A 27,492-nucleotide genomic window follows, 5' to 3' on the forward strand; every position below is an offset into this window, starting at 1 on the left:
TTCCATTCAAAATATGACATTATATTTTGTGAAGCCATTGAGAGGTCTATATTACTAGTGCGACCAGTATTACTATCAAAATGGGTGGGTTGTCCATTATTTAATAAAGCAACATTATCATTTTCATCGAGCCATTCTGCTATTATTTTACCTCTACTATCACATTTGTTCGAGCCCCAATAAAAATGATGGCTGTTAAAATCACCTAAAATTATATAGGGTTTTGGTAGTTGCTCAATGAGCTTATTAAATTCTTGTTTATCTAATCGATGACTATTCGGTATATATATGTTACACATTGTAATTGAAAATGGAAATTTAATTTTTATTGCTATTGCTTCAAGGTTTGTGTTTAATTTTATTTCCTCAGGAATTGTATGAGGTTTAATATAAATGACTACTCCACCACTAGCCCTACCACTCTGTGTTCGATTTCTATAAAACTTTTCATATCCTGACATAAAAGCGCAATAGTTGGAGCTAAAATTAGTTTCTTGAAAACAGATACATGTTGGCCATGTATGATTTACCAATAATTTAATATTTTCAAGTCTCTTGAAATAGCCATTGATATTCCACTGCAAAATATCCATTCTAATCAGATATAGAAATTTATATTAATTATTTTAGTATATAGTTTGTTATAGTGTGTATAAATATATATTGTTGTTGTGTGTATAAATTATTTCCTATTTGTGTGAAAATAAAGTTTTTTATTCGTCTCTGTCTGACATCAAGATAGGGTTAGGGTTTAGCAATTCATGTAGTTTCCTAGATAGGCGTGAACATCTATTTTTCAAACTTTTGTTCATTTTACTATGTAGTTTGTTGCACATTTTTATGAGATCTTTAACATTATCTGTATATGAAAATACTAATTCTCTAACATTTTGTTTTCCACTTGAGTTTTCTAATAAACTGATAAATTGGTCTAAATTGATAGGGAAGGAATTTTCTTTAATTAAATCTGTCATATTTTCACGAATATTGTCCCAAATTTCCTCATTAGTCCGGGTGTCAGTTTTCTTTAATTTTTTTTGTGTTTTCTTGTTTATGTCAACATTATCTTCTATTGAGATATTGCTTCCTGTTTCATCAGTCTCAAATTCCATCTTATCTGATTCATCATTTTGTAGTTCTTCATTGATTCCAGTTTTTGAAGATTCGGTTATGGTAGGTGAGTGAATTCGTTTTTTTCCTTTTAATGGGGTCGGTAAGGAGAAACCTTGTAACTCATTGAAAGATTCAGTTATTTCATTGTCAGTTTCTTTTTCTAAGTTTTGTTCATTTTGTGTGCAATTCTTGGCTAAATGACCTAATGAATTACAAGAAAAACATTTCAAAGCATCGGTAGAAGTATAAATCCAATAGTTGGTTCCTTCGAATGTTACTTGAAAAGATTCTGGCAGGTGAATTTCGTCCTCGGGACTAATAAAAAGTTGTCGCCTAAAACTCAAAATGTGTGAGAAGCCTGGGTCACTCACACCAATTTTCATGAAGGTTATAGGTGACATAATCTTTATGCGTAGTTCTTCAAATTTTTGTTCTATAATATGATTAGGAATGACTGGACAGACGTTAGATAGGACGATTCTTTTATTTCTTGTAATTAACGGTTTTATTTCGAGTGCGTTGGATTTTATGTTAACTTTTACTTTTTTATCGATTAAGTTGTCGGCCGTTTTCTTAGAGTCTAAATAAATGCATATTCTAGCATTCGATATGCGTGATATAAAACGAATGTTTGCGGCTGGTGTTATAGCTGATAAGGCAACAAGATACTCTTTAAGGGTTATTCCGTCAATAGAATCCAATATTATGGCTTGATCTTTTTTTGGAAAACATGTTGAAGACGTTACGTTGGCATAACTTGATGGTTTGGGTGTTGATGGCATCATTGTGGGTTGTGACGTTGTTGGTTTTTGGGACGTTGGGTGACTAAACATTATTTTTGTAGGGGCTCCTGTTTCCAGGAGTAGCCCTATTTAAATACACTATGATCACAATTAATGTAGGGTACTTCACTAACTCGTAAGTAGACAAAACACGACTCCGACTGAACGACGTGCGGCACGCGCATCCACTGTGATACACATTTTTCTATTTTTAGTTGAATCCAAATAATTGAGTTTATTTCTTGTGTTTGTATTAAACTTTTGAAATCTACACTCTTTTGGTATATTTTGTAATTTTAAATTAAGATACAAAATACTAAAAACTGAAAATAATGTAGCCAGTCCTAAGCCTGATAAAAGCATGAAGGAAAGTTTTTTTGATATTTTTATTTTCATGTTCTTTTTATTACTTTAAAATCATATTATAAATTGATATCAGAAAACCAACCGTATAACGTTGACTTAAATCTATATCTACTACGATATTATATCAGCGTATCGTTTCAAATCTCAAATATCATGAATCGAGAAAATCTACTAGCATCCATCAATATATAGATTCAGAAAATATATAGATTCAATATCCGATATTGATCCTCGATGTATAGATACGATTCGATACGCGGCAAAACCGATATTACCCACTCCTACCTGGAACCACTGTGGTCATCCACAGTGCGTTTCCAGAGGTCTTTTTTGCCACGTACCATCCGGCTATGGAATGAGCTCCCCTCCACGGTGTTTCCCGAGCGCTATGACATGTCCTTCTTCAAACGAGGCTTGTGGAGAGTATTAAGCGGTAGGCAGCGGCTCGGCTCTGGCCCTGGCATTGCTGAAGTCCATAGGCGACGGTAACCACTCACTATCAATCAGGTGGGGCGTATGCCCGTCTGCCTAAAAGGCCAATAAAAAAAATGTAATATCCTGGTATCCATAGACTTCTAGTAAAAATGTATAGAAGTTTGATTCATCAACAATCGCCCCACAAAATCAAAGCGTCATCATCGTCATTATCATCATCTCAGCCTATAGCTGTCCACTGCTGACCGTAGGACTCTCCAATTGATGTCCAGTGCGGCCGGTCTGTTGCCAAGTGCATCCAACGCGACCCAGTGATTTCACTAGGTCGTCAATCCTTCTGACCCACACTGCGCTTGCCACTAAGTGGTCTCCACTGAAAAATCTTTCTGCCTCATCGGCCGTCCAATCTTCGCGCTATGCGCCAATAACTATACTGAGACCTTGGAACTTATATCTCAAGGTGGGTGGCGCATTTACGTCGTAGATGTCTATGGGCTCCAGTAACCACTTAACACCAGGCGGGCTGTGAGCTAGTCCACCCATCTAAGCAATAAAAAAAATACATTGAACGTAATATGAGTTATTAAGCTTTTACAGAGTTTAACTCTTAAACACATAAAGATTGGATGGTCTCATTATTTAGTTTAAGCTCCAAATAACAGGTCTGATATAATAAGCTCTCGCCCTGTGATACCTTAATGCGAGTTTTGCATAGTCAGTATTTTTTACAGAAAATAAGCTAATACAAATTAAGTTTCTGTGTTCGCGACAAGCAAAAGAGATTCAACGGCTACTTAATCTCTATAAATAAAGCTAAAAACTTCACAGTCAGACTTAATTCGGAAAAGCTCATGCAGATATCCTCAGTATCGTAAAGCCCGCAATAAAAGCTCATAAAAATAAGGTGTAATATACAATAACAGGGACAGGGAAGTGAGAAACACTCTAAACAACGACCCTCGAGGGATATTGTACTTTCAACCATTACTATGAGAACTCGATTATGATCGAGATATTTCGCGAATGAAAAAAGATTTCAGAATGTACCTATATTTACTGATCGCAAAATATTAAGATTCCGGACAGCTATAATCCACAATACTAATTGCACTCACTATGCAGATTTTAATTATTGGCCGAATTTCCGAAGCAAATGAAAATCGATCTTATTTCTTAAGGCGTACGATCTTAATGACGTTGCCGGTTGACGAACATACACTTGGTTCTTAACAAATTTTGAGACATTGTTTCGCCTACCCTAATAAGTCAGTATGCAAATGAATATCAAAACACAGCATCATAGGTAGACAAGAATTGATATTGAACTTAAGAAATAAGTACCCACGAGGCACAAGTTCGCGAACTACTTTTTTTATTGCTTAGATGGGTGGACGAGCTCACAGCCCATCTGGTGTTAAGTGGTTACTGGAGCCCATAGACATCTATAACGTAAATGCGCCACCCACCTTGAGATATAAGTTGTAGGGTTGAGTATAGTTACAACGGCTGCCCCACCCTACAAACCGAAAGGCATTACTGCTTCACGGCGGAAGTAGGCAGAACGGTAGTACCTACCCGTGCGGACTCACAAGAGTACCTACCACCAGTAATTACGCAAATTATAATTTTCCGAGTTTGATTTTTATTACACGATGTTATTCCTTCACCGTGGAAGCCAATCGTGAACATTTGTTAAGTACGTATTTCATTAGAAAAATTAGTATCCGCCAACGGGATTCGAACACCAGTGCATCGCTAGATACGAATGATCCGGACGACTTATCCATTAGGTCATGACGACTTCAAATATGGCAATACTATCGTGTGATAAAGATCAAAACAAAATGTTACAGTGACAAATTTATTATGAACAGTAAAAAAAAATACAATGGTAGGGGACGACCACAAGGGTTTTATCGTGACAATAAAATAGGCGACACAGAAGTATACCTCATGGAATAAATCTCTCGGATTATTTATGTCCAACTTGTTGGATCTGAATAGACTTTTATTAACATTGTCATTGTCGTAATGGTCACATATACAAATTAGAGTGGTTCTTAGAGTTCGAAAATACACGGAAGGAAATATTGTAACGGGCTATAATTTCTGAACTACCTTTAGCTCATACAAAATTAGTATTCTATTTTTTGGCCGATTGATATTTTCAACAACAAATTGACTGATGTAAAAATTGAGAATCTATTAAAATTATGAAATTTCTATAATAATAATTTAATTCGATGTCGCCAAATATATTTGAGTAGAACAACACAGTAAATACAAGAAAGTTTTTTTTATTGCTTAGTTGGGTGGACGAGCTCACGGCCCATTTGATATTAAGTGGTCACCGGAGCCCATAGATATTTACAACGTAAATGTCGGTACCTACCTTGAGACATGAGTTCTAAGGTCTCCGTTTTTACAGTACAACGGCTACCCCACCCTTCAAACCGAAACGCATTACTGCTTCATGCACAGATCATAGAGTATGATGCGTGGCTTCACGACAGAAATAAGCAGGGTGGTGGTACCCACAAGACGCGGACTCACAAGACGTCCTACCGCCAGTAGTAGTACGTTTTAATTTGATTTGGAACTAGAGAATATGGAATGTCGACTTTTACAAGGCTATTTTTAAATCCTGTTTGCAATTGCTTTCTTCTGTGGTTCACTTATGGTGATTCGAGGTAAGGAATGGTGATGGGACTTTCCGTATTTCATGGCACATGCGTTAATTAATTAAATAAGTAATATACATGATCTTTCCATCTAATAAACATAGATTTAAGTATAGTGTTTGTAGTATATGCTTTTTCCTTGTCTTCTTTAGAGCAGTTTCCCAATGGTCTGCAACAGTTTCTATTAATTCTTGTGCCAGAGTGGTATGCTTACGTAGCTGTTTTTATGACACACTCGCCGACCCGGCACACTTCGTAGTGCCTCAATCGATAAATAAAAGACCTAAACTTTTGTATAAAATAAACTTAAAACAATCCAAAGGAATTCGTCCGATGGGGGATACATCAAAGGAAAAAAAAAATTGTTATTTTTATTTAATTCCGAGAATTTTTATATTTATATACCTTTTAAACCTTCTCTGGACTTTCACAAATGATTTAAGACCAAAATTAGCCAAACCGGTCCAGCCGTTCTCGAGTTTTAGCGAGACTAACGAACATCAATTCATTTTTATATATTATATAGATAGATAGATAGATAGATAGATAGATAGATTATGTATGATTGGTCTCATTCCCTTTTCCTTGTTCACTCCAAATTGCAAATGACTCTTGTTTAATTGTATTACAAGAGATCCTTACACTTAAATGGGAACACATGATTCCTTTACGAGATAAATGATTAGAATCTGCTCATATCGGTACGTTATAAACAAAGGCACTTTTGTAAAACTTCAGCGCTTAACTTTGCTAATAAATTTGACAATTACACGAAACTGGCTATTAATTAATATGAACTGAAACTCGACCAGCCATTCGATGTATCTTTTGAACTTGTAAGGGCGCCCCAAAGATCCACATTCGCCTCTACGGCCTTTGAAGTCGAACCCTTTGTAACTGGATATTCAGTCGTGTCAGGGGTTCGTATGAAATGTGAACATGATTAGAAGTTTTATTTTTAAGTGTGAAGTCTTATTTTAAAGTGGTGTAGCTATAAAAAGGTGTGAGGTGTCGTGGGACACCGGATAGGAACGAAGTTCCTTATTATAAAAATATTAATTTTAAGTTCTATTCGAGGTATAAAGAAAATAAAACTGGATGTTTCGCAACAACCCACGGTCATTCGGTAACGTGAGAACTTATTGTGGTACACTTCATTCACGGTTGTTTGCATAAGAGTTAGTGTGTTGCCCAAACGAACGCTATAAGATCGTGGTCAATGAATGATAAAAAAAATATGTTATTTTTTGTACGTTATTACAAAGTTAAGACGTACACTGTGTGCATCTCTATATATAAAAATGAATTGCTGTTCGTTAGTCTCGCTAAAACTCGAGAATGGCTGAACCGATTTGGCTAATTTTGGTCTTGAATTATTTGTGGAAGTCCAGAGAAGGTTTAAAAGGTAGATAAATATGAAAATGCTCGGAATTAAATAAAAATAACAATTTTGTTTTTCCTTTGATGTGTCCCCCGTCGGTATTTTATTTATCGATTGAGGCACTACTAAGTCTGCCAGGTCAGCTAGTTACTAATAAAAATCTTACGTTACGGACGTTTTTTCTCGGTTAGGGTACTCCTACCGCATCGTCCCATAAGGAACTTCGTTCCAAAACATAATGCTAGGTAACATAGAACACAAGAAATCTGGCTAAAATTTAGTTCGGTTAAACCACTTTTCTACAAGTTAGGTTTTCTCCAAAGGTAAATAATAATGTATTAGGAAGATGAAGGGAGAACAATTTGTCTGTATTTTGTAAAAAAAAAAATTATATATATTTTGTAGTATGGACGTATAGATGTCCAATATGGCATGTTTTACAGCTGAATTCTATTGACGAATCTCAAGATATGAGTTACCAATGAACTCGCCGAAGTCGTGGGAATGTCATACGCTATTTCTATACGATTCGCCTATTTCTGCCGTGAAGTAGTAATGCGTTTCGGTTTGAAGGGTGGGGCAGCCGTTGTAACTATACTTGAGACCTTGGAACTTTTATGTCAAGGTGGATGGCTCATTTACGTTGAGGATGTCTATGGGCTCCAGTAACCACTTAACACCAGGTGGGCTCGTCCACCCGTCTAAACCATAAAAAAAAAGTAGTTTGCGAACTTTTGCCTCATAGGTATTTATTTCTTAAGTTCAATATCTTTTGCAGGATTTGCATATCGGTACAGTCACACTTGATAGAAATATAATGATATCTTATACTTGGCCGCGATGATTTACATACCTATTTGATGAATAAAATTTTTTTCATTATTGCCAATCCACGCAGATGATCTTATCTTGCGTATTCAAGTTCAACTGTGAGCTTCCTGGTAGTTCTAAAGCTTCGCTCAATTGCAACGATTGCCGGCGGAGGTAGAGCTTACGGCTCAGGTACGCTTTGTGACCGCTATTGAGGAAAATTATTCGGTAGAAATCTATTTCAACGCCCAGATTTTTTTCGCAAAAAAAAACAAATTGCTTTAAATGGAATGAGGTTATACAGAAATCTCCAATCATTTGTAATTGGTTTTTTCGTCGTGGCCTAAAAGAAATGAGGCTGTTGTACCAATACCAAGCGATGCGACTGTTTCGATGTTCAAATACCGTAGGTATAGTTTTTTATTACATTGATGGGTCGAGCTGGACTGGAGCCCATGGACATCTACAACCTAAATGCGCCACCCACCTTGAGAGATAAGTTCTAAGGTCTCAGTATAGTTACAACGGCTGCCCCGCCCTTCACACCGAAACGCATTACTACTTCACGGCAGAAATAGGCAGGACGGTGGTACATGCATACTTATATAACACACATTCACGAATGAAGGGATGCCGTATAAGGCATTGTGTAATAAAATACAAATAACCAAAAATTATAATGTCCATAATTAATATAAGTCCGCCCGGGTATGTACGAGTACCATCGACATGTCCCTCTCTCGCGCCAATCGATCGGGCTTGAAAAGTGTCTCCTCTTGGCTCTGCCATCTGTCCTGGAGAAACTCGAGAAAGGTCCTCCGAGCTTCTGGAGAGCCTCAAGTAATCCTTCCTTCCAAATCGAAAGGTTTGGAAACTAAGACAATCTTTAGATTATGCAATACAAATAATATATTCACATTTAATATTACAATTAATAAAAGCCCACCAACAGTGGTATCTAACAAAGATGCATTATTAACCAGACATCACGAAAATGTTCATTAAAATAGAGATCTAAAAAAACGTCTAATTGATATCGATTCTCAACAAAAAGCACTAAAATCAGAAAAGATTTTAATAATATTAACAAAGATTCGATTTCCGATCATTAAAAATAATTGGTCTTGAACGAGATGTTTTTTGTTTCAGATTTTATAGTGCTCCGAATGAAAACGGGGTTTGCCAAAACGCGACCACGCTGCTGTCAGGTATAAAAAATTCTTCTCACTGGCCTATTTATAAAAAAAAGGACTTTTATTATTCATAAAATAACGCGAAATTACTATCTATGATTAGATTTTGTTATTGCTTAGATGGGTGGACGAGCTCACAGCTCACCTGGTGTTAAGTGGTTACAGGAGCCCATGGACATCTACAACGTAAATGCGCCACCCACCTTGAGATATAAGTTCTGAGGTCTCAGTATAGTTACAACGGCTGCCCCACCCTTCAAACCGAAACGCATTACTGCTTCGCGGCAGAAATAGGCAGGGCGGTGGTACCTACCCATGCGGACTCACAAGAAGTCCTACCACCAGTAATTGTAGTCAGAGCAGAGTCTCTAGATCGAAACCCCAACTGTATCGAAATACTTTTATTGTGATACTGAATTAATAATTAATACGCACTAAGAAAGTTTTCGGCTTGAGAAATTCAAAAGTGCACGATTTAAATGAGAATTTGTCAGCAAAATTTTCGTCATTGGATTTGAATATGATAATACGCAGACCTTATCCATTAGGCCACAGAATCTTGATAGCGTTCAGGCGAATCCAGGCGCTTAAAATTTCTAGATTAGATATATATATTCTTATAATTTCTAGATTATTCTTAATTATTCTTGTTATGAGACGAAATGAAAATGAGTTTGGTAAGAGAGAGTTAACTATGAATGTGGAAGGATATAGAAGAAGAGGTAGACCTAAGAAGAAATGGATGGATTGCGTGAAAGACGATATGGGTAAGAGGGGAGTGAACGAAGAAATGGTATATGATAGAGAAGTGTGGAAGGAGAAAACATGTTGCCCCGACCCCAGGTGACTGGGAGAAGGGCAGGATAATGATGATGATGATTCTTAATTATTCTTATAATTTCTAGATATTTTCTAGATTAGATGGACCTTTTCTCAATCATTGCAGAGAGGTCCACAAAATTTGCTCGTAATGCCGCTATTGCATTCGTATGTAGTATATATTTTGTTGTTTTCTTTTATTACTGTGCCCTTACTAACATATTTTTAAGAGATCACTGCTACTAACATTAATATGGATTATTATCTGAAAAAAAAAAAATTTATAATAATAATAAAACAAAAGCTGTTATTGCAGATTTAAGATCTACTAAGACTCGTCATAAGAGAAGCTTGCAAATGATCTTATCGCAGTACTTCAGTGAGACAACCGTCACACCAGGAGTTGACGTAAGTGTGAAGTAGCAAAAATAAAAATTTATCCAACACCATGTTATTAAAATGACCTTAAATGTCCTCACCATATTTCACTGCATTTCCTTATTTGTCCTCCAATTCTGAGTTACATTAAAATCTTCAAGTTGTTACTGGAGCCCATAGACATCCACAACGTAAATGCGCCAGTCACCTCGAGATATCCGTGCGGACTCAGAAGAGGTCCTACCACCAGTAAAAATGAAGAATTGGAACCTCTGGGTCTGCGGAGGGACTTCAGTTCCCTCTGTATTTTGTACCGTATGTTCCATGGGGAGTGCTCTGAGGAATTGTTCGAGATGATACCGGCATCTCGTTTTTACCATCGCACCGCCCGCCACCGGAGTAGAGTTCATCCATACTACCTGGAGCCACTGCGGTCATCCACAGTGCGTTTCCAGAGGTCTTTTTTGCCACGAACCATCCGGCTATGGAATGAGCTCCCCTCCACGGTGTTTCCCGAGCGCTATGACATGTCCTTCTTCAAACGAGGCTTGTGGAGAGTATTAAACGGTAGGCAGCGGCTTGGCTCTGCCCCTGGCATTGCTGAAGTCCATGGGCGACGGTAATCACTCACCATCAGGTGGGCCGTATGCTCGTCTGCCTACAAGGGCAATAAAAAAAATAAAAAAATAAAAAATTAGCCAGCTTTATCGACAGATCTTCGTTCCACTCGACATGTCGAAAAAAAGTGTAATTTTTATTGTTATTACCCTTGTATGTAGACAAGCATACGGCCCACCTAATGGTGAGTGGAAGTTGTCGCTCATGACGTCATCAATGTCAGGGGCAGAGCCAAAGTGCTGCTTATTGTAAATTTTAATGTCATCGCAAATGTAATCTCAAATTATAGATTTTTGTACACTTCAATAAACAGTTCCACTTTGCCTCATCTCTCATCTATACATCTATACATATAAATAAAATTGGAGTGTCTGTTTGTAATATTGAAATAACCGCTTTTTACTACATGTATATGAATATATATACGGTACATACATCAAAATAACATTTGTTACAATTTTTGTCTGTCTGTCTGTCTGTCTGTTTGTTCCGGCTAATCTCTGGAATGGCTGGACCGATTTTGACGAGACTTTCACCGATAGGTAGCTGATGATATAAGGAGAAACGCAGGCTACTTTTTTTAGACTAGCTTCGCCCCGCGGCGTCTCCTGCGATACGACAATAACCGCGGGTAACATCGCGAGACTCATCTATCAATAATAAAATTTAATGTTTCCGAAGCGAAACGAGGACGAGTCGTTAGTCCTACATAAATTTTCAGACCCAACACATTAAAAGTAATGCTGCTCAAACATCTTCATTTAGAATATTCCCAATCAACCTTTAAATTCTACGAAAAACACAATTGTAACGCGGAAAACATACCACAAAACATTTCTAATGTGATTTTTAGTGCTGCGGTGTCAGAATTTACCAACACTGTAACTTATCTTCGTTGTCGCTCACAATTCTAATACATCCCGTGTGTTCCTTAGAAAGCGTACAGACGATATTGTATTGTGCTTTTCTCGTATAAAATGATTTATTTCTCGCAGGTAAACTTTCAATGTACTGTGAGCGGACCGCATCCATCAAAACTTGTGTGGGAGAGAGACGGTTTGGTTATATCTTCCAACACTGATTCGAGGTATGAACGATGATCGGTAGGCAGCGGCTTGGCTCTGCCCCTGGCATTGCTGAAGTCCATGGGCGACGGTAACCACTCACCATCAGGTGGGCCGTATGCTCGTCTGCCTACAAGGGCAATAAAAAAAAAAAAAAAAAAAAAAAAATATATCGCATTTGGGATTGTCGGTGATGAATATCATAAAGAGTTAAACGGGAAGGAACTTTTGATATATTTAAAGAGTTTTAGCGCTCACTGATAGTGATCAAAGAAATGTGTTAAAAACTTAAATTGCATTTTCATGAAAATTCGCGTCGTTTTCTTAATGTGAATTCGTCATATTTTCTGTCTTTTTTTATTTTTGTGGAAGAACTGTAAATCTGATAGGACTGATTTTGATAATAGGTTATCTAGTTAGCACCCTTGTAATTACTGGTGGTAGGTGGTAAGTAGGTGAGTCCGCACGGGTAGGTACCACCACCCCGCCTATTTCTGCCGTGAAGCAGTAATGCGTTTCGGTTTGAAGGGTGGGGCAGCCGTTGTGACTATACTGAGACCTTAGAACTATATCTCAAGGTGTGTGGCGCATTTACGTTGTAGATGTCTATGGGCTCCAGTAACCACTTAACATCAGGTGGGCTGTGAGTTCGTCCACAAATCTAAGCAATAAAAAAAAACCCTATGTGTCCATTTTTTTTATTGATCTTGTAGGCAGACGAGCATACGGCCCATCTGATGGTGGATAGTTACCGTCACCCATGGACTTCAGCAATGCTAGGGGCAGAGCCAAGCCGCTGCCTATCGTTAAGTACTCTCCACAAGCCTCGTTTGAAGAAGGATATGTCATAGCGCTCGGGAAACACCTCGAATTAAAACAAGCAATCAATATAAGGTATTTTGTGTATGAACTTTTGGATGCGCATTCATCTATACTAATATATTTATATTTACGGATGTTCCGTTATAACTACTGAACCGTGCATCCGATTGACTTGAAACTCGGTATCCATGTAGAAAATACATGTACTTAATGGATAGGCTAATATTTATATGAGTGTTGGGCTCCCAACACCAGTTGCGGGGTCGTTAATGATGAGAACCTTTGTGGGGGTGAGAAATAACAATGTTAATTTTATGCCCAGCGAAGCGAGCGGGTACAGCTAGCTATTTTATAAAAGTAAATTATTACGATTTCTAGCAAAAGGAAACAACATTATGGCGCTAATCCATGCCTTAATTTAGATACAGCATAGGTCAAACCATGACAGCGGACGGGAGCGTAACCACGCAACTGAACATATCACACGCGAGGGTCGAAGATGGAGGACTCTTCTCCTGTGTCGCTCATCACGCCGACAATAGCATAGCTCACCATGACAGACTTAATGTATACGGTAAAATATTTTTGTGCAAGATTCCATTTAAATTCCAACTTATCGATTTCCTGTTGAGCTGAAGTCGCGATGTAATATTATCGATTTATTCAGCCATTTCATTTACTTATGAGGAGTTTGTAACCCATGAGAGATGAACATCAGATCAAAAAAGTTGCTTCATTGTAGAAGAAGTTAAGACGGCGACAGCAACCCGCTCAGACAATCACATTTATTACTATTTAGGACAGCTTTTGTATAATGTAGCTTTATTTCCTTTTTGTCCAGGTCCTCCGTATATAAGAACTCTGCCGCCACTGAAGGTTCAAAGCGGACAGAGCGTGACACTTCGATGCCCCTACTATGGGTACCCAGTTAGGTAAAATTCCATTTGTTTTTGGTAAAATCGTGATAAGAACAAAACAAAACCCCCGTTTTCGAGCCAAATCGTCAAACGAGAATGACAAGTTGGAACAGAAAATCTATGTAAAGATAATGTGGATTAATTTTATGATTACAAGTTTCAAACTATGCATATTCCTTAATTATCATCTACATAATCTATCCACATTATTTTTATGTTAGCTGAACTCTTTCTTTTAAGGCGATCACGTAATCGTCTGATAGACACATTAAAATTTCAATAGCATTATGCCAAACTGAATCTTCTTCTTTGAATAACAAACCTTAACCGTCCTTTTAATTCTCTAACAGAGAAATTGCCTGGGAATTCAAAGGGAAAGAAATAATAGCGGACACAACGACACAAACAAATCGCTTCAAAAGATTCACGAACCACACGAGCTTCAGTAAAGAAATTTACGGCCGAAAACCAAAATTAAGAGGAAGAAGACAATCTCCGACAATAACTGATGGGATCCTCAAGATACCAAAAGTTTTTAAGAACGACAACGGTGCTTTGTACTCGTGTATAGTGAAGAGTCCGTCTGGCGAAATGGCCAAGAGGTCCTTTGAACTGCTTGTGGTTGAGGCTCCTCAGCTAGAAGAAATCATGCTGGCTCCGGACCTTCACGAAGGCCAAATAGTCCAGATACACTGTAATCTAAAAAGCGGTGATTCACCCGTTTATTATTCTTGGCTGAAAGATGGGAAGAAGATACCTGTCAATCTAAAGGTAAGATTTAGGCATACGACTACACAATAACGGTGAGTTATTCTAATGTCATTTCCTCGTCCTCCTTGCGTCGTGTTCCTCAGTGCTGAGGGTCGTGACCTTTACGGAGCACTTTTATTAAGACTATGTTCCTCCATTCCATTCCTTTCCTCTGCGCAGCGGATAACGACATTGATGCTGGAGTCCAGTATCCTAATTTGTTCGGACCAGCGCATGGGACTACGCCCCTAGGTCTCTTTCCTTCCATTTTATATCATTATTAATAATCTCAACATTAAAAAACCGCCACGAACGCGACGTCTAAGACAAATCACAATTTCAGATCGTCGAAAGGAGTCTGGAAGTTTTCAGTGTACTCATAATCAAGAATGTGTCTTTGGAACACTGCGGGGCGTACACGTGCGTCGCCGCCAATCACGTCGCCAAAGTAAACAAAACGGTCAACTTGTACATAAAAGGTAAGCCAAGTCTAAAGGTGCAACAGAAAAGACACCTAGTGAGGAGACCAGTAGAACTGAAACTACTAAGAATACTGGCACAAACCACTAATTAAAAGTTTGAATAACACATTAGATCTATGTGTATTACAAAAATTTAGAGAACATCTGTGCTAAGGCGGTATAATACGTTGACCAATCAGATACATAGAAAGCAGCAGGATCGGAATGCAAACCGTTTTAAGACCTTGGCTGCAGCAAATAAAATTCATCTGATGCGGTGGCAAGTCGATATGTACCCCCAAAGATATTTTCAGCAGTGCATGGCAAGTCTTTCTCGGTCTAATATTATTTATAATTTATACCTAGTCGAATTCTTACAAACACCTAAAATCATGGGTCATAGTGTTCTTCAACCGCATCAGCTGAAAGAATCGCGGGTGCCCGATTAGGGCCTGATCTATAGTGAAGGTGTTAAATCTATTACTGTAAACATATATCGGAAATATCATAGTATCAGTAATGTTCGGGATAACTGTAGACATATCGCACCATAAAAACGTTGCAGAGGTGACACGAAGGCAGTTGACAGTCTATTCGAAGCGAACGAATTACCTGAAGCGTTCTTAACTGTGGTAACAATTAAATTGAGTTTTAGTTTGTACTTCAGTGAAACATTTTTGGAACGAAGTTCCTTATCGCGCGTTGTGAAAGGGGGCTAGACGGAAAAAATTCTTACGAAAAGTTGTCACGACACTTTTTAGATCCGTCATTCTGACCAATCAACGTGTAGGCGCTTATCGCGTGACATTGCTCGTATCCGATTGGTCCGCGTAATCAGTACAGTTTCTGGAGATAGCGTTTTAACAATAGTAATTTAGTTCATAGTATTGTTTTTTTCTTCTTCATAATGCCGTAATTTATTATTATAACTTTAAAAAAAAATTACAATTCCTTCACTAATTAATCGAAAGGAACTTCGTTCCATCCGGGTGTCCCTTGACACCTCTGAAGTTATTTATTTATCCCGAGCCTCAATAACACTACCAGTTTCATTTTCCGCTTAGCATCACCATCTACCACCACCTAACCATCTACGCTAATAAATTTGAAATAATAAACACGAGGGATTTCATTATTCTCAATGAGCTTTTCAATCATTTCCCGTTTTCAGTTTAATGAAGCTCGCCCTGACAATTTACTTTAAAGTTCACTGAAAAGCTTTTAAGCTTGACGTTCCAATTTTAGGTCATTTGCTATTCGGTACAACTTTGATCGTGTTTTCTTGATGAAATATTAAATTGTAATGTAGCATTTCGGAAAAACAAAATACTCTTTTAAAAGTCGTCGTGGCCTAAAAGATAAGACGTCCGGTGCATTCGTATGTAGCGATGCACCGGTGTTCGAATCCCGCAGGCGGGTACCAATTTTTCTAATGAAATACGTACTCATCAAATTTTAATGTTCACGATTGACTTCCACGGTGAAAGAATAACATCGTGTAATAAAAATCAAACCCGCAAAATCATAATTTGCGTGATCACTGGTGGTAGGACCTCTTGGGAGTCCGCACGCGTAGGTACCACCACCCCGCCTATTTCCGCCGTGAAGCAGTAATGCGTTTCGGTTCGAAGGGTGGGGCAGCCGTTGTAACTATACTGAGACCTTAGAACTTATATCTCGAGGTGGGTGGCGCCCTGGATGGTTTAGATTCACAAATCAGCCCGGCAGGTGACGCTGCCGTCGGTATCTAGGTTTTTTTTTTTTTTTTTTTTTTTTTTTTTTTATTCTGTGAAGAACTTATTACCCCAGGAGGGTACCTCCCGCTCCGCGGGGGGAGAATCCCTCCGTGCGGTCGAGCGATCGGCCGCACGCTGCCCCACCGTTTCTGGGGGGGGCACACACTGCCACGAGGAAGGGGGCGACAGCACGGGTCGCGTAAGGGACAGAGTCCCAACCGTGCTACTCGAGCGCTGCGAGAGTTTGATCTCGTTGCACTCGGCGCGGAGCTCCGCGAGGGGCGACGCGTCTAGTGGGCGGGAGACGCCAGCGCTGTTCGTAGACAGCACTCGACAGCGAACGCGGCGGAAGCGGAAGTCGGCTCGACGGCCGGCGTCCTCCGCTCCGTCAGATTCGTCAGACGGTGAGCCCGCTAGCGCCAAATATATGGCGTTGGCGGAGGGGCCGGCGACTGCTGCAGCGTCGCCCGCCACCGATTGTAACATGATATCTTCCGGCGGACTGGCTGCTGCCCCCTCGGTGCAGACCAGGGCCGCCCGCCGTGAGGCCCAGGAAAAATCAATTGGAGAGGTTGAGCGCCTAGAGCGCTCCCTACTAGAGGTAGGTCCCTCTGACCACCTCAGAGCCTTTGAGGTGGTCGGAAAGCTTATGACGGCGATCGCCACAAAATCCAGCGCTGGTCTGAAGGGCGACTATTTGCGGGCCCTTAAATCTGCATCTGCCACCCTAGAGGAGCGACGAAGAGAGGTGGTGAACCGCACTACGACGACGGAGACGGCGGCCGTGCGACAGGAGTTGGACCTGATGCACGCCCGCTTCGACCAGGTATCGAACGAAAATGACAAACTTCGAACGGAGAATGGGCAGCTGCGCGTGGACATGGCCGAGTTGAGGACCATGGTTGCCGACCTCATCGAGCGGCAACGCAGCTCTGCCCTTGTCCCTCCTCCGCTAGAAGCGGAAGGCCTCAGTGAGGTCGAGCAGTTGAGGCGGCAGCTCCTCATACAGGAGGCGCGCAGCTCCAAGGTGGAGCGCGCGAGACCGCCCCTCGCTCACGAGGCTAAGGGAAGCGCACCTGTGCCGGCACCCCGCAGGAGTGTGCAGCCCGCTGCAAAAACATACAGCGGGAAGAAGATTACACCCGCGCGAGCTCCCGCTGCGGCTGCACCTAAACCCACGGCCCCCGCATCTAAACCGGTGTCCGCTCCTGCCCCGTCCCAGCCTGCGAAGGCGGGGCCCGGCAGGAGCCGGACCAAGAAGAAGGGGGGCGTCAACGCCGCCAAACCGGCACCGACCCCCCAGCCCCGCCCACTGCCCCCGGCCCCGGTAAACATGAACGAGGCCTGGACGACGGTGGTGCGGCGCGGGCCCAAAAAGGTGGCGGCGCCTCCTGCGCCGCGCCCCAAGCCCGCCCCTGCGGCCGCCGCTCCCCGCCAAGAGGGTCGAGCGGAGCCGAGGGGCCGAACTGGAAGAAGGAGGCCGCGCGCCCCGCGGTCGGCTGCAGTGGTAGTGGAGCTGCTGCCGGCCGGCAAAGAAAAGGGCATCACCTACCACGAGGTGATGACCCAGGCGCGCGGCGGCGTAAATGTGGACGCCCTCGGCGTGGAGGGTGGCCTGAGGGTCCGGCAGACGGCCAACGGGGCCCGCCTGGTAGAATGCCCCGGCGCGAATTCCAGCGCCGCGGCAGAAAAACTGGCGGTCCGTCTGCGGGAAATCTTGCCGGACCCCGAGGTGGTGCGCATCGCGCGGCCCGTAAAAATGGCGGAGGTGAAGATTACGGGCCTCGACGAGTGCGCCACGAAGGAGGAGGTCGCCGCGGCCATCGCGTCGCAGGGCAACTGCGCCCTCGCCGACGTCAAAGTCGGGGAGCTCCGGGCAACCTACTCCGGTACCCGGACGGCGTGGGCGCGTTGCCCCATCGCAACGGCGAACCTCCTGGCCACCCCTCCACAGGGGCGGCCTTCCGACAGCCCAGGAAGGCTGCGCGTGGGCTGGGTAGTGGCCCACGTGCAGCTGCAGGATGCCAGGCCGTGGCGCTGTCTTCGGTGCTTCGGCACCGGCCACGGTCTCGCCAAGTGCCCCTCGACCGTGGACCGCAGCGGCTTGTGTTTCCGCTGCGGCCAGCCGGGGCACAAGGCTGCATCCTGCACGACAGCCGCGCCGCACTGCGTCTTGTGCGACGCGGCCAAAAGGAAGGCCGACCACCGGGCCGGGGGCCCGGCGTGCAAATCCGCCCCCTCCTCAACCAAAACGAGGAGGGGCGGAAAGAAAAAGAAGCCGGCTGCAACAAGGGCAGCCGGTGAGTCAGTTCCCGCCGCGGCACCAGACGAGCCGCAGGGCGGGACAGACGAGGGAGCGATGGACGTAGCCCCGTAATGGGTTGCGTCCACCGCTTCCTCCAGTGCAATTTGAACCACTCCGCCAGGGCACAGGATCTCCTCGTCCACACCATGGCGGAGTGGTCAATCGACGTCGCTGTCGCCGCGGAGCCGTACTTCGTCCCCACCGACCAGGACTGCTGGATAGGGGACGTCGTCGGCTCCGTGGCCATTGTGTTGAGACAGTCCGCGGCGTTACCCCCCTTGGATATGGTGGCCAGGGGACCCGGGTACGTCGCGGCTAGGATCGACGGGACCGTCGTGATCGGGGCGTACTTTTCTCCGAACAGGAGCCTCGCCGAGTTCGAGCGGTTTCTGGGCGGGCTCGAGGCGCTTTTGCACCGCCTCGGGTCCCGCCCTGTCATCGTCGCGGGGGACTTCAATGCCAAGTGCACGGCTTGGGGTTCCCCCCGCACGGATGCGAGAGGCGAGGCCCTTTCGGAGTGGGCGATCGCGACCGGCCTCTGTCTCCTAAACAGAGGCACGGTCGCGACTTGCGTGCGGTGGAACGGGCAATCTCACGTGGACGTGACGTTCGCGTCCCCGTCCGCCGTGCGCCGCGCCCGCGGCTGGCGCGTACTCGAGGGGGCGGAGACGCTCTCGGACCACAGATACGTCCGATTCGAGCTCTCCGCCTCCTCCTTGTCGTCGTCGTCAGCCGCGGGCGCCCGCGGTGAGGAGGAGCTCCCGCAAGGTGCGCCCCGTTCGTTCCCCAGGTGGGCCTTGAAACGAATGAACAAGGAGTTGCTGATGGAGGCGGCCGCTGTTGCTGCGTGGGCGCCAAAACCCGCGCGGCTCGCGGACGTGGATGCGGAGGTCGACTGGTTCCGGGGCACCATGGCAAACATTTGTGATGCCGCCATGCCCCGGGTCGGCCCCCGAGCACCACGTGGGGGTGCGTTCTGGTGGTCGCCCGAGATCGCGAGACTCCGTGAGGAGTGCGTGAGGGCGCGCCGCCGGAGCGCACGCCACTGCCGCCGCCGTCGTCGCGACGCTACGTTCGCGGAGACGGCGGCCCGGCTGTACGCTGACTGTCGTCAAAAGCAGACGGCGCTGCAGCTGGCCATCGGCGAGGCCAAGAAGCAGAGCATGAAGACTCTCCTGGAGTCGCTCGACGAAGATCCCTGGGGGCGCCCATACAAGATGGTTCGCAGGAAACTGCAGCCGTGGGCGCTCCCGGTGACCGAGCGGCTCCAGCCTCGGCAGCTGCGGGAAATAGTTTCTGCGCTTTTCCCGCCGGCAGCGGGGGGGGATTTTGAGCCCCCCCAGATGGACGCCACGTGGGGCACGCCTCCGCGTCGCCCCAGCGTTCCCGCTGCCGAGGAGCCCCCTCCCCCTATCACGGGGGCGGAGATCCATGCGGCCGTGTCCAGAATGAGAGCGAAGGACGCGGCCCCCGGCCCTGACGGCGTTCACGGCCGGGTCTGGAGCTTGGCCTTCGAGGCCCTAGGGGACCGGCTCGGGGGGCTTTTCGAAGCGTGCCTCGAGTCGGGACGGTTCCCGTCGAAATGGAAGACGGGCAGACTGGTCCTTCTGCGGAAGGACGGGCGCCCCGCGGACTCACCCGCGGGCTATCGCCCCATCGTGTTGCTGGACGAGGCGGGCAAGATGCTCGAGAGGATCGTCGCCGCCCGCATCGTCCGGCACCTGACCGAGACGGGTCCCGATCTTTCGGCGGAGCAATACGGCTTCAGAGAGGGCCGCTCGACTATCGACGCAATTCTGCGCGTGCGGGCCCTCTCCGATGAAGCCGTATCCCGGGGCGGGGTAGCGATGGCGTTATCCTTAGATGTAAGGAACGCCTTCAACACCCTGCCCTGGTCGGTGATCGCGGGGGCGCTGGAGTATCACGGCGTCCCCGCATACCTCCGCCGACTGATCGGCTCCTACCTCGAGGGCAGGTCGATCCAGTGCATCGGACACGGTGGGGCGATGTACCGCTTCCCCGTCGAGCGCGGTGTTCCGCAGGGGTCCGTCCTGGGCCCCCTGCTGTGGAACATCGGCTACGACTGGGTCCTGCGGGGCGTCATTCGGGGACCTCTCCCCGGGCTCAGCGTAATTTGTTACGCTGACGACACGTTGGTCGTAGCTCCGGGGAGGGACTACCGGGAGTCTGCCCGTCTGGCGTGCGCAGGCGTGGCACACGTCGTCACCAGGATCCGACGGTTGGGGCTCGAGGTGGCGCTCGACAAAACCCAGGCCCTGCTTTTTCACGGGCCGGGACGAGCGCCGCCTCTGGGTGCCCACCTCGTGATCGGAGGTGTCCGCGTCGGGGTCGGGGTGACCGGTCTTCGGTACCTCGGCCTCGAACTGGACGGTCGGTGGAACTTCCGCGCTCACTTTGAGAAGTTGGGCCCTCGGCTGATGGCAACGGCCGGCTCTTTGAGCCGGCTCCTTCCAAACGTCGGGGGTCCCGATCAGGTGGCGCGCCGCCTCTACATGGGGGTGGTGCGGTCGATGGCACTATACGGCGCGCCCGTATGGTGCCACGCCCTGACCCGCCAGAACGTCGCCGCGCTGCGACGTCCGCAGCGCGCGATCGCGGTCAGGGCGATCCGAGGATACCGCACCGTCTCCTTCGAGGCGGCGTGCTTGCTCGCCGGGGCGCCACCCTGGGACCTGGAGGCGGAGGCGCTCGCTGCCGATTACCGGTGGCGTAGCGATCTCCGCTCTAGGGGGGAAGGGCGCCCCGGCGAAGGAGTAGTTCGAGCGCGGAGGCTCCAATCTCGGCGGTCCGTGCTGGAGGCGTGGTCTCGCCGCTTGGCGGACCCGTCGGCCGGCCTCCGTACCGTCGAGGCGGTCCGTCCGGTCCTCGCGGACTGGGTGGGCCGCGACCGCGGATGCCTCACCTTCCGGCTGACGCAGATGTTGACCGGCCATGGGTGTTTTGGCCGGTACCTCTTTAAGATAGCCGGAAGGGAACCGACGGCGCAGTGCCACCACTGCGCGGACCGCGACGAGGAAGACACAGCGGAACACACGCTGGCGCGTTGCTCTGGATTCGACGAGCAACGCGCCGCCCTCGTCGCGGTCATTGGAGAGGACCTCTCGCTGCCGCGCGTCGTGGCTACGATGCTCGGCAGCGACGCGTCCTGGAAGGCGATGCTCGACTTCTGCGAGTCCACCATCTCGCAGAAGGAGGCGGCGGAGCGAGAGAGGGAGAGCTCTTCCCTTTCCGCACCGATCCGTCGCCGTCGAGCCGGGGGCCGGAGGCGGGAATACGCCCGTACGTCCCGGCCCCTGTAGGTGGCGGTCTCCCCCCGGTGAAGGTCAAGGGGCGACCTGAGGGGGTGAGGCCGCGCGGCGCGCTACCAGCACTCTAGCGCGCTGCCGTGGAGTGAATAGAGCGACCGGTCGACGGTGTATCGCGTCCCGACCCGGCAGGCTGGTTCTGGTCCAGCGGGGTATTCCGGGACACCAGCGGCACCGTCTGGGCGGCCCGACGGGCTGCCGTACCGAGACGGCCGACGTTTCAGAGCCTTCGATTCGCCTCGAAGGCTCCGTCGGCTGGGCGTCCTTGGGGTGAGCCGCGCCGTCTGGTTGTAGTGTTGACCGCGGTAGCCCCCCTACCTCATCCGGGTTCTGACCTCGGAGGGGATCGGACGTCGGGTGTAAGAGTGCAGAGGAGTCGTTTAGTGGGTGGGCTCTAAAATCCTTGGGCCCGCGGTCTGCTCACAACACCATGCAGATCGTTGAGTCTCACATACCCCGCGCGCCCCTTTTGCGCGGGGACCTCGTAGGAGGTTCGGCCCTCTACCCGAAAAAAAAAAAAAAAAAAAAAAAAGGTTTTTTTTTTATTGCCTCTGTAGGCAGACGAGCATACGGCCCACCTGATGGTAAGTGGTCACCGTCGCTCATGGACGTCAGTAATGCCAGGGGCAGAGCCAAGCCGCTGCCTTCCATAAAGGTTATCCATCTTTCCTATAAATAATTTATGTGGCAAAACAACGTTTCCCGGGCCAGCTAGTTTATTATAATTCTGCGTTGTTCCTTCATCACAGAAATCGTTCTTGATATATATATATTTCCTCAGAGTATATAAGTCGGCGCGTATTTTTATAAACCATTAGTTCATGACTAATAAAGATGGGACGACAAACAACAGGTGCAAGCATTCATCGAAAACAACACGTGCAAGATAAGAATCGTAAACAACATCGTCCCACCACGATACCTTGCTATAAAAACGCTCCGTTGTTGTCTCTCGTGCTCAGAAGCGAGCGAGTCGCCGTATCAGACGGAATGCTCCTGCGTAATATACGCTCTGAGTTAATTTCTGGTTTTATTGACTTACGAAGACCGCCCGCTTACCATGTCGCTACCCGAAAGTGGAAATACTCCAACATATATACAAATAATTTATCAAAAAAGCGCTTAATTAACAAACCGAACCGACAATTAATTTTATCTTTTCTTATCCTTTTGATACTGGTCAGGATATTAGAGCGAAGTTATAATATAATTGTACTGTCATCGGTCGATGATGCGTGCACAAATTTTCAAGTTACTCGGACATGTTTGAAGCGGTGAAAGCCGTCCAAAGATTATGTTACAATTATGCAATAAAAAAATACATATGTGCATATATGCAAAGCTAATAAAATAATTGGTATGTGCCCGCGAAATTTGAACACTGACTTAGTCGCATCGCTTGATAGTAGTACAATGAAGTTCGTATTTAATCTTATCGCTTACTACGCGATGACCTCATAGCGACACGAATATCTGTGAGACAAGTCAAGTACCACTAAACCACATCAAATCTTCTATAACTATTGAAAATTCATATCAATGTCTTGTTCCAAATTTGACCGGGCTGTGTGTAACTTTTGATGTTGCCGTTAATTTTGGTTGGCGTTGTATGTCTTCAACGTCCTTGGCCCAATTAAATTGAAAGTTTGTACAGATATTGGCACTTTAGACAAGGTGCCTGATATAGTACCATTAGCTGTAAAATTTGAATAGGAAGAGTTAATAATTCTTATAACCTCACAAAAGAAGTAAATTGGCGCACTGAAGTATCGAACTAAACAGGTGACGTTGTGTTAAAAAAATTTAGACTGACATTAGACATCCAGTAATGCTAACACAATATTGCTACGCGCTGGGGTTCGCGATAAATAAAATTCCACCAAACTACAACTAAAAACTGTATTCAAAACTTAGAACACTTAACAAACACTTGAAAATACTCAATTCGCTTCTTCCGCTTCGCTTCAGGTGATCCGTTCGCTGTTTCGCTTCGAGTAGTTCCGATTACTGACTGACTACGTGCCATCTCTGCTACGCGTTTATAGCTGATATCACATTCCTAGAATTATCGAGAATATTCCACACATCTCTAGTATTGTGTTTCCACTATCTGACTATAGATGGCGTTGTAATTCTCGAGCGCGTTGTACTTCTCGAGCGTTCTAGGTGCTACTAGATCCTTCGATATTCGTTCGAATATTCGGCGATAGATGGCGTTACTCTTACCGGCGTAACAATATCATCTATTTACATAGCAATCATATGTAACAAACAGCGTGAGAGTGAATAACAAATAGGTGTATTTCATAAAGTGAAAACGAAGCATCACTAGTCTCATGCTCAAATACAACAATGCCTAATTTGAATTTCCTTACAGTCGCACCGAAGTGGAACGAAGAGCCGCAGAACACTTCGCTATTGCTCGGTAGAAACGGTCACGTATGTTGTAGCGCCAACGGATACCCTGAGCCTCAAACGCATTGGCTCAAAAAAGACAGTAAGATTCGAATTTTTACAAGTCTGCCCAACGATAATCCATGACGTGATGAAATGTCATTGGAATTCCATAATGCTCTTTTCCAAATTCATATGGTCTTCAACCGTATGTATGTCTTGGGTATCAGAAACATTCGTATCCTGTGTTCGAATTATATTTAATATAGATTACCAGTCTATGTCACCGGATAGAAGAAATTTGGCAATAACCAGACTTTCTTTAACGACAATTTTGTCTTTATGTATTTACGTCATTTACCAGATTTGCACTCATATCTTCATTCATGTGGATCACTGCATCTTTAAATACTACTGTTACTTTAAATGCAGTAAGTACCAGCCACAAGTAAGTTACAAAACTACTGTAAGAGACACCGTCACAGCTCAGGCATTTTGTTTAAAAAATCTTAGAGATCATATAGGAAAAAGTACCAAAATCGTTCAAAGGATAAGCACAGACATCTAATGATATAAAACTATCAATGCTGGTTAGACAGCGCGCGAGTAGTTATATTGATGTTATTCAGAAAATTGGCGAAAGTCTAATTGGAGCCTGATCGGGTTTCATTATCATTAAATTTACAGTTAATACGTTCCTTTCATTAATCTTTAACAGCAGTATATCATTCTCTTGGAAGACTTTCTCTCTTCCGAATTCTTCTTGTTCCTTCATTACTCTCAAAATCTTATATGGTACTTAAAATGGTAGGGCGTACATATTTTAAGTATTTTATTACATCTATACCTGCATTGAAGTAATTTTTCGGACCGAAGTTTAAAACTTTAGCCAATCATGATACATATTATTGTGCGATTAAGCCTTATTTATTGATATTGAGACATTGACCTCATATGTCCTCTGACAATCACATAAAACCAGTAGTGGTATAATTCAATAATCAACGAAAAATCCTCACAATCAAATCATAGATATAACGACACCTGATTAAATTTTCAGTTGTATCCGAAACTTGGAGACCAGTCTTGGAAATAGCCGGCGGTGGTGTATTAAGCTTGTCAAACGGATCTTTGATCTTTGATTCGGTGGCTCTCTCTGACGCTGGTTTGTATAATTGTCATCTCGAGAATGGTGTTGGGGAGCCACTTAGCAAAACCATTTGGATATCTGTCAATAGTGAGTAACATTATTTCCTTATGTTATAAGTTAGATTGGTTATCGTTATCGTGTAGTTTTGTCTAATATTTGCAAGGTACTTTGTGTACACACTCAGCACATTTGTATTGTTTGGTCGTGCGCACACGGCTTATGTTTTAAGCCAGATTTTTTTACTTGTTTTTATTTATTGTGTATAGTTTTAGCTTGTAATGTGCATTGTTTGGCTATTAAAAATAAAAAATAATAATAAATAGTAAATTTTACATGGTACATTAGAAGTGTCGTAATAACTTGTATATTTTACTGTCTCATTCAGCTCGTAGGCTTGTAGCCAATAATAACAGCAAAGATAAAATCCATTCTCAAATAAAATTTCACAGGACTTTTATTAAATGAGGACGTTATTCGTCTTAATGTAGTAAAAGTTCTGCACCAAAATGAACTTTGTGTGCAAAGGACAAAGATTAAAGTTATATGTAATCGAGTAGTTTAGGTAACATTGTTAATGAATTAGGTGGATTGCGATGATGACCAATGACTAATTCAACTAAAGCAAATATCTATTCTCAAATTCGACTGATATCCTACAAGAAATTCGTCTATCTATGGGTTCGGTTCTCTAGAGTTTCAGTTCACAGTAGACTAGATAGATAGATCAATGTAACAGCTTAAGATTAGCTTTAGTAAGATTTACGAAGTAATTAAATACTTTATCTCGGTATCCTTTAGCCTAGACAAGGGTTCGTGATCAAATTACTTTTAAAAGCTTGAATTTCGCTAACGTGTTCACTAATTAAATTGGTTAATTATGTATCTTGTAGCTTTTTAACTAAATATTTGAAACCCGAATAAAATATCTCGGGTCCCAAAAGGTTTTTATGAACCATATTTGATAGTATTTCACAAGACCATCGTCCAAAGGAAATTAGATTATAGAAGGGATTTAAACTCAAATCTTTTTCGGACTAGGTTAATTGGTGTAAGGCTTGGGTAATGGTTTTATACGTACAACAAGCATTTATGATTAAGTCCTTTGTTATTTGCAAATTTCCTTTGTCATAGTCATGTCAAAAATAGCTGAAAACATTGCCAATATTAAGGCTGATTATGAGATTACTTCTATGGAAATACCATATCATTGTATACTGATTGTAATTTATTTACAGAACCGGTAACTTTTGAGGCAGCCTCAAGGAATTTGACGGCAAAACTTGGTCAGCAAGTTTCAATAGAATGTTTAGCAAAAGGTGACGATCCTATTAGAATCACTTGGACCAGAAACGGGAAGCCAATCAATCCACTCACTCAAAGGTTTGTATCGAAACTTCGCTATACAGTTTGTAACTCTAAGGCAAATATATTTAACTTTATTTGTAATGAATGTGTGTACATTAATCGGTTACTAAATATCATAAATGATACGACGATGAAGTCGCTTCCCACCTTCACCCCGTCGATGATGATGAAGTTCAAGCTTAAAACAATTTAAGTTCTTTTGTGTACCAAATGCTCAAGTTAAACAATATACCAATAATACAGTTGCGTAAAGGTTAGGATCTGCTATTCGCTTTCTATTTCTAGCTTAAGAATATCTATCTATACTAATATTATAAAGAAGAAAGATTTGTTTGTTTGTTTGTTTCGAATAGGCTCCGAAACTACTGGACCGATTTGAAAAATTCTTTTTCCATTAGAAGGCGACATTGTCCCTGATGAACATAGGCTACTTTTTTTAAAAAAAAAAATATTTTATTTTTTTGGTTTCATGTGTGTTTTAATGTTTCCGAAGCGAAGCGAGGGCGGGTCGCTAGTCTAGAATATAGTTAGATGCAGGTCTTCAAAATAAAAGAAGATTCCGCAAACATAGCTAAAGACGCTACCGATTTGACTATTAAATATTAAGTACTTAATTATTTAGTCCC

General features: G+C 44.1%; 1 protein-coding gene across 1 annotated transcript in view; it reads left to right on the plus strand.

Moving 5' to 3' along the window:
• Positions 1-27,492, plus strand: part of LOC101746558 (cell adhesion molecule Dscam2) — an 83,217-nt gene that overhangs the window by 18,063 nt on the left and 37,662 nt on the right. The window contains exons 3-12 of the mRNA XM_021346755.3: positions 8,718-8,776; positions 9,897-9,988; positions 11,572-11,663; positions 12,885-13,036; positions 13,304-13,394; positions 13,730-14,150; positions 14,473-14,608; positions 24,335-24,454; positions 25,412-25,588; positions 26,737-26,881. Coding sequence (XP_021202430.2) covers positions 8,718-8,776; positions 9,897-9,988; positions 11,572-11,663; positions 12,885-13,036; positions 13,304-13,394; positions 13,730-14,150; positions 14,473-14,608; positions 24,335-24,454; positions 25,412-25,588; positions 26,737-26,881 — 1,485 coding nt within the window. The remainder of the gene's footprint in view (positions 1-8,717; positions 8,777-9,896; positions 9,989-11,571; positions 11,664-12,884; positions 13,037-13,303; positions 13,395-13,729; positions 14,151-14,472; positions 14,609-24,334; positions 24,455-25,411; positions 25,589-26,736; positions 26,882-27,492) is intronic.

This window comes from Bombyx mori, chromosome 28 (assembly GCF_030269925.1).
Source record: "Bombyx mori chromosome 28, ASM3026992v2".
Taxonomy (NCBI): domain Eukaryota; kingdom Metazoa; phylum Arthropoda; class Insecta; order Lepidoptera; family Bombycidae; genus Bombyx; species Bombyx mori.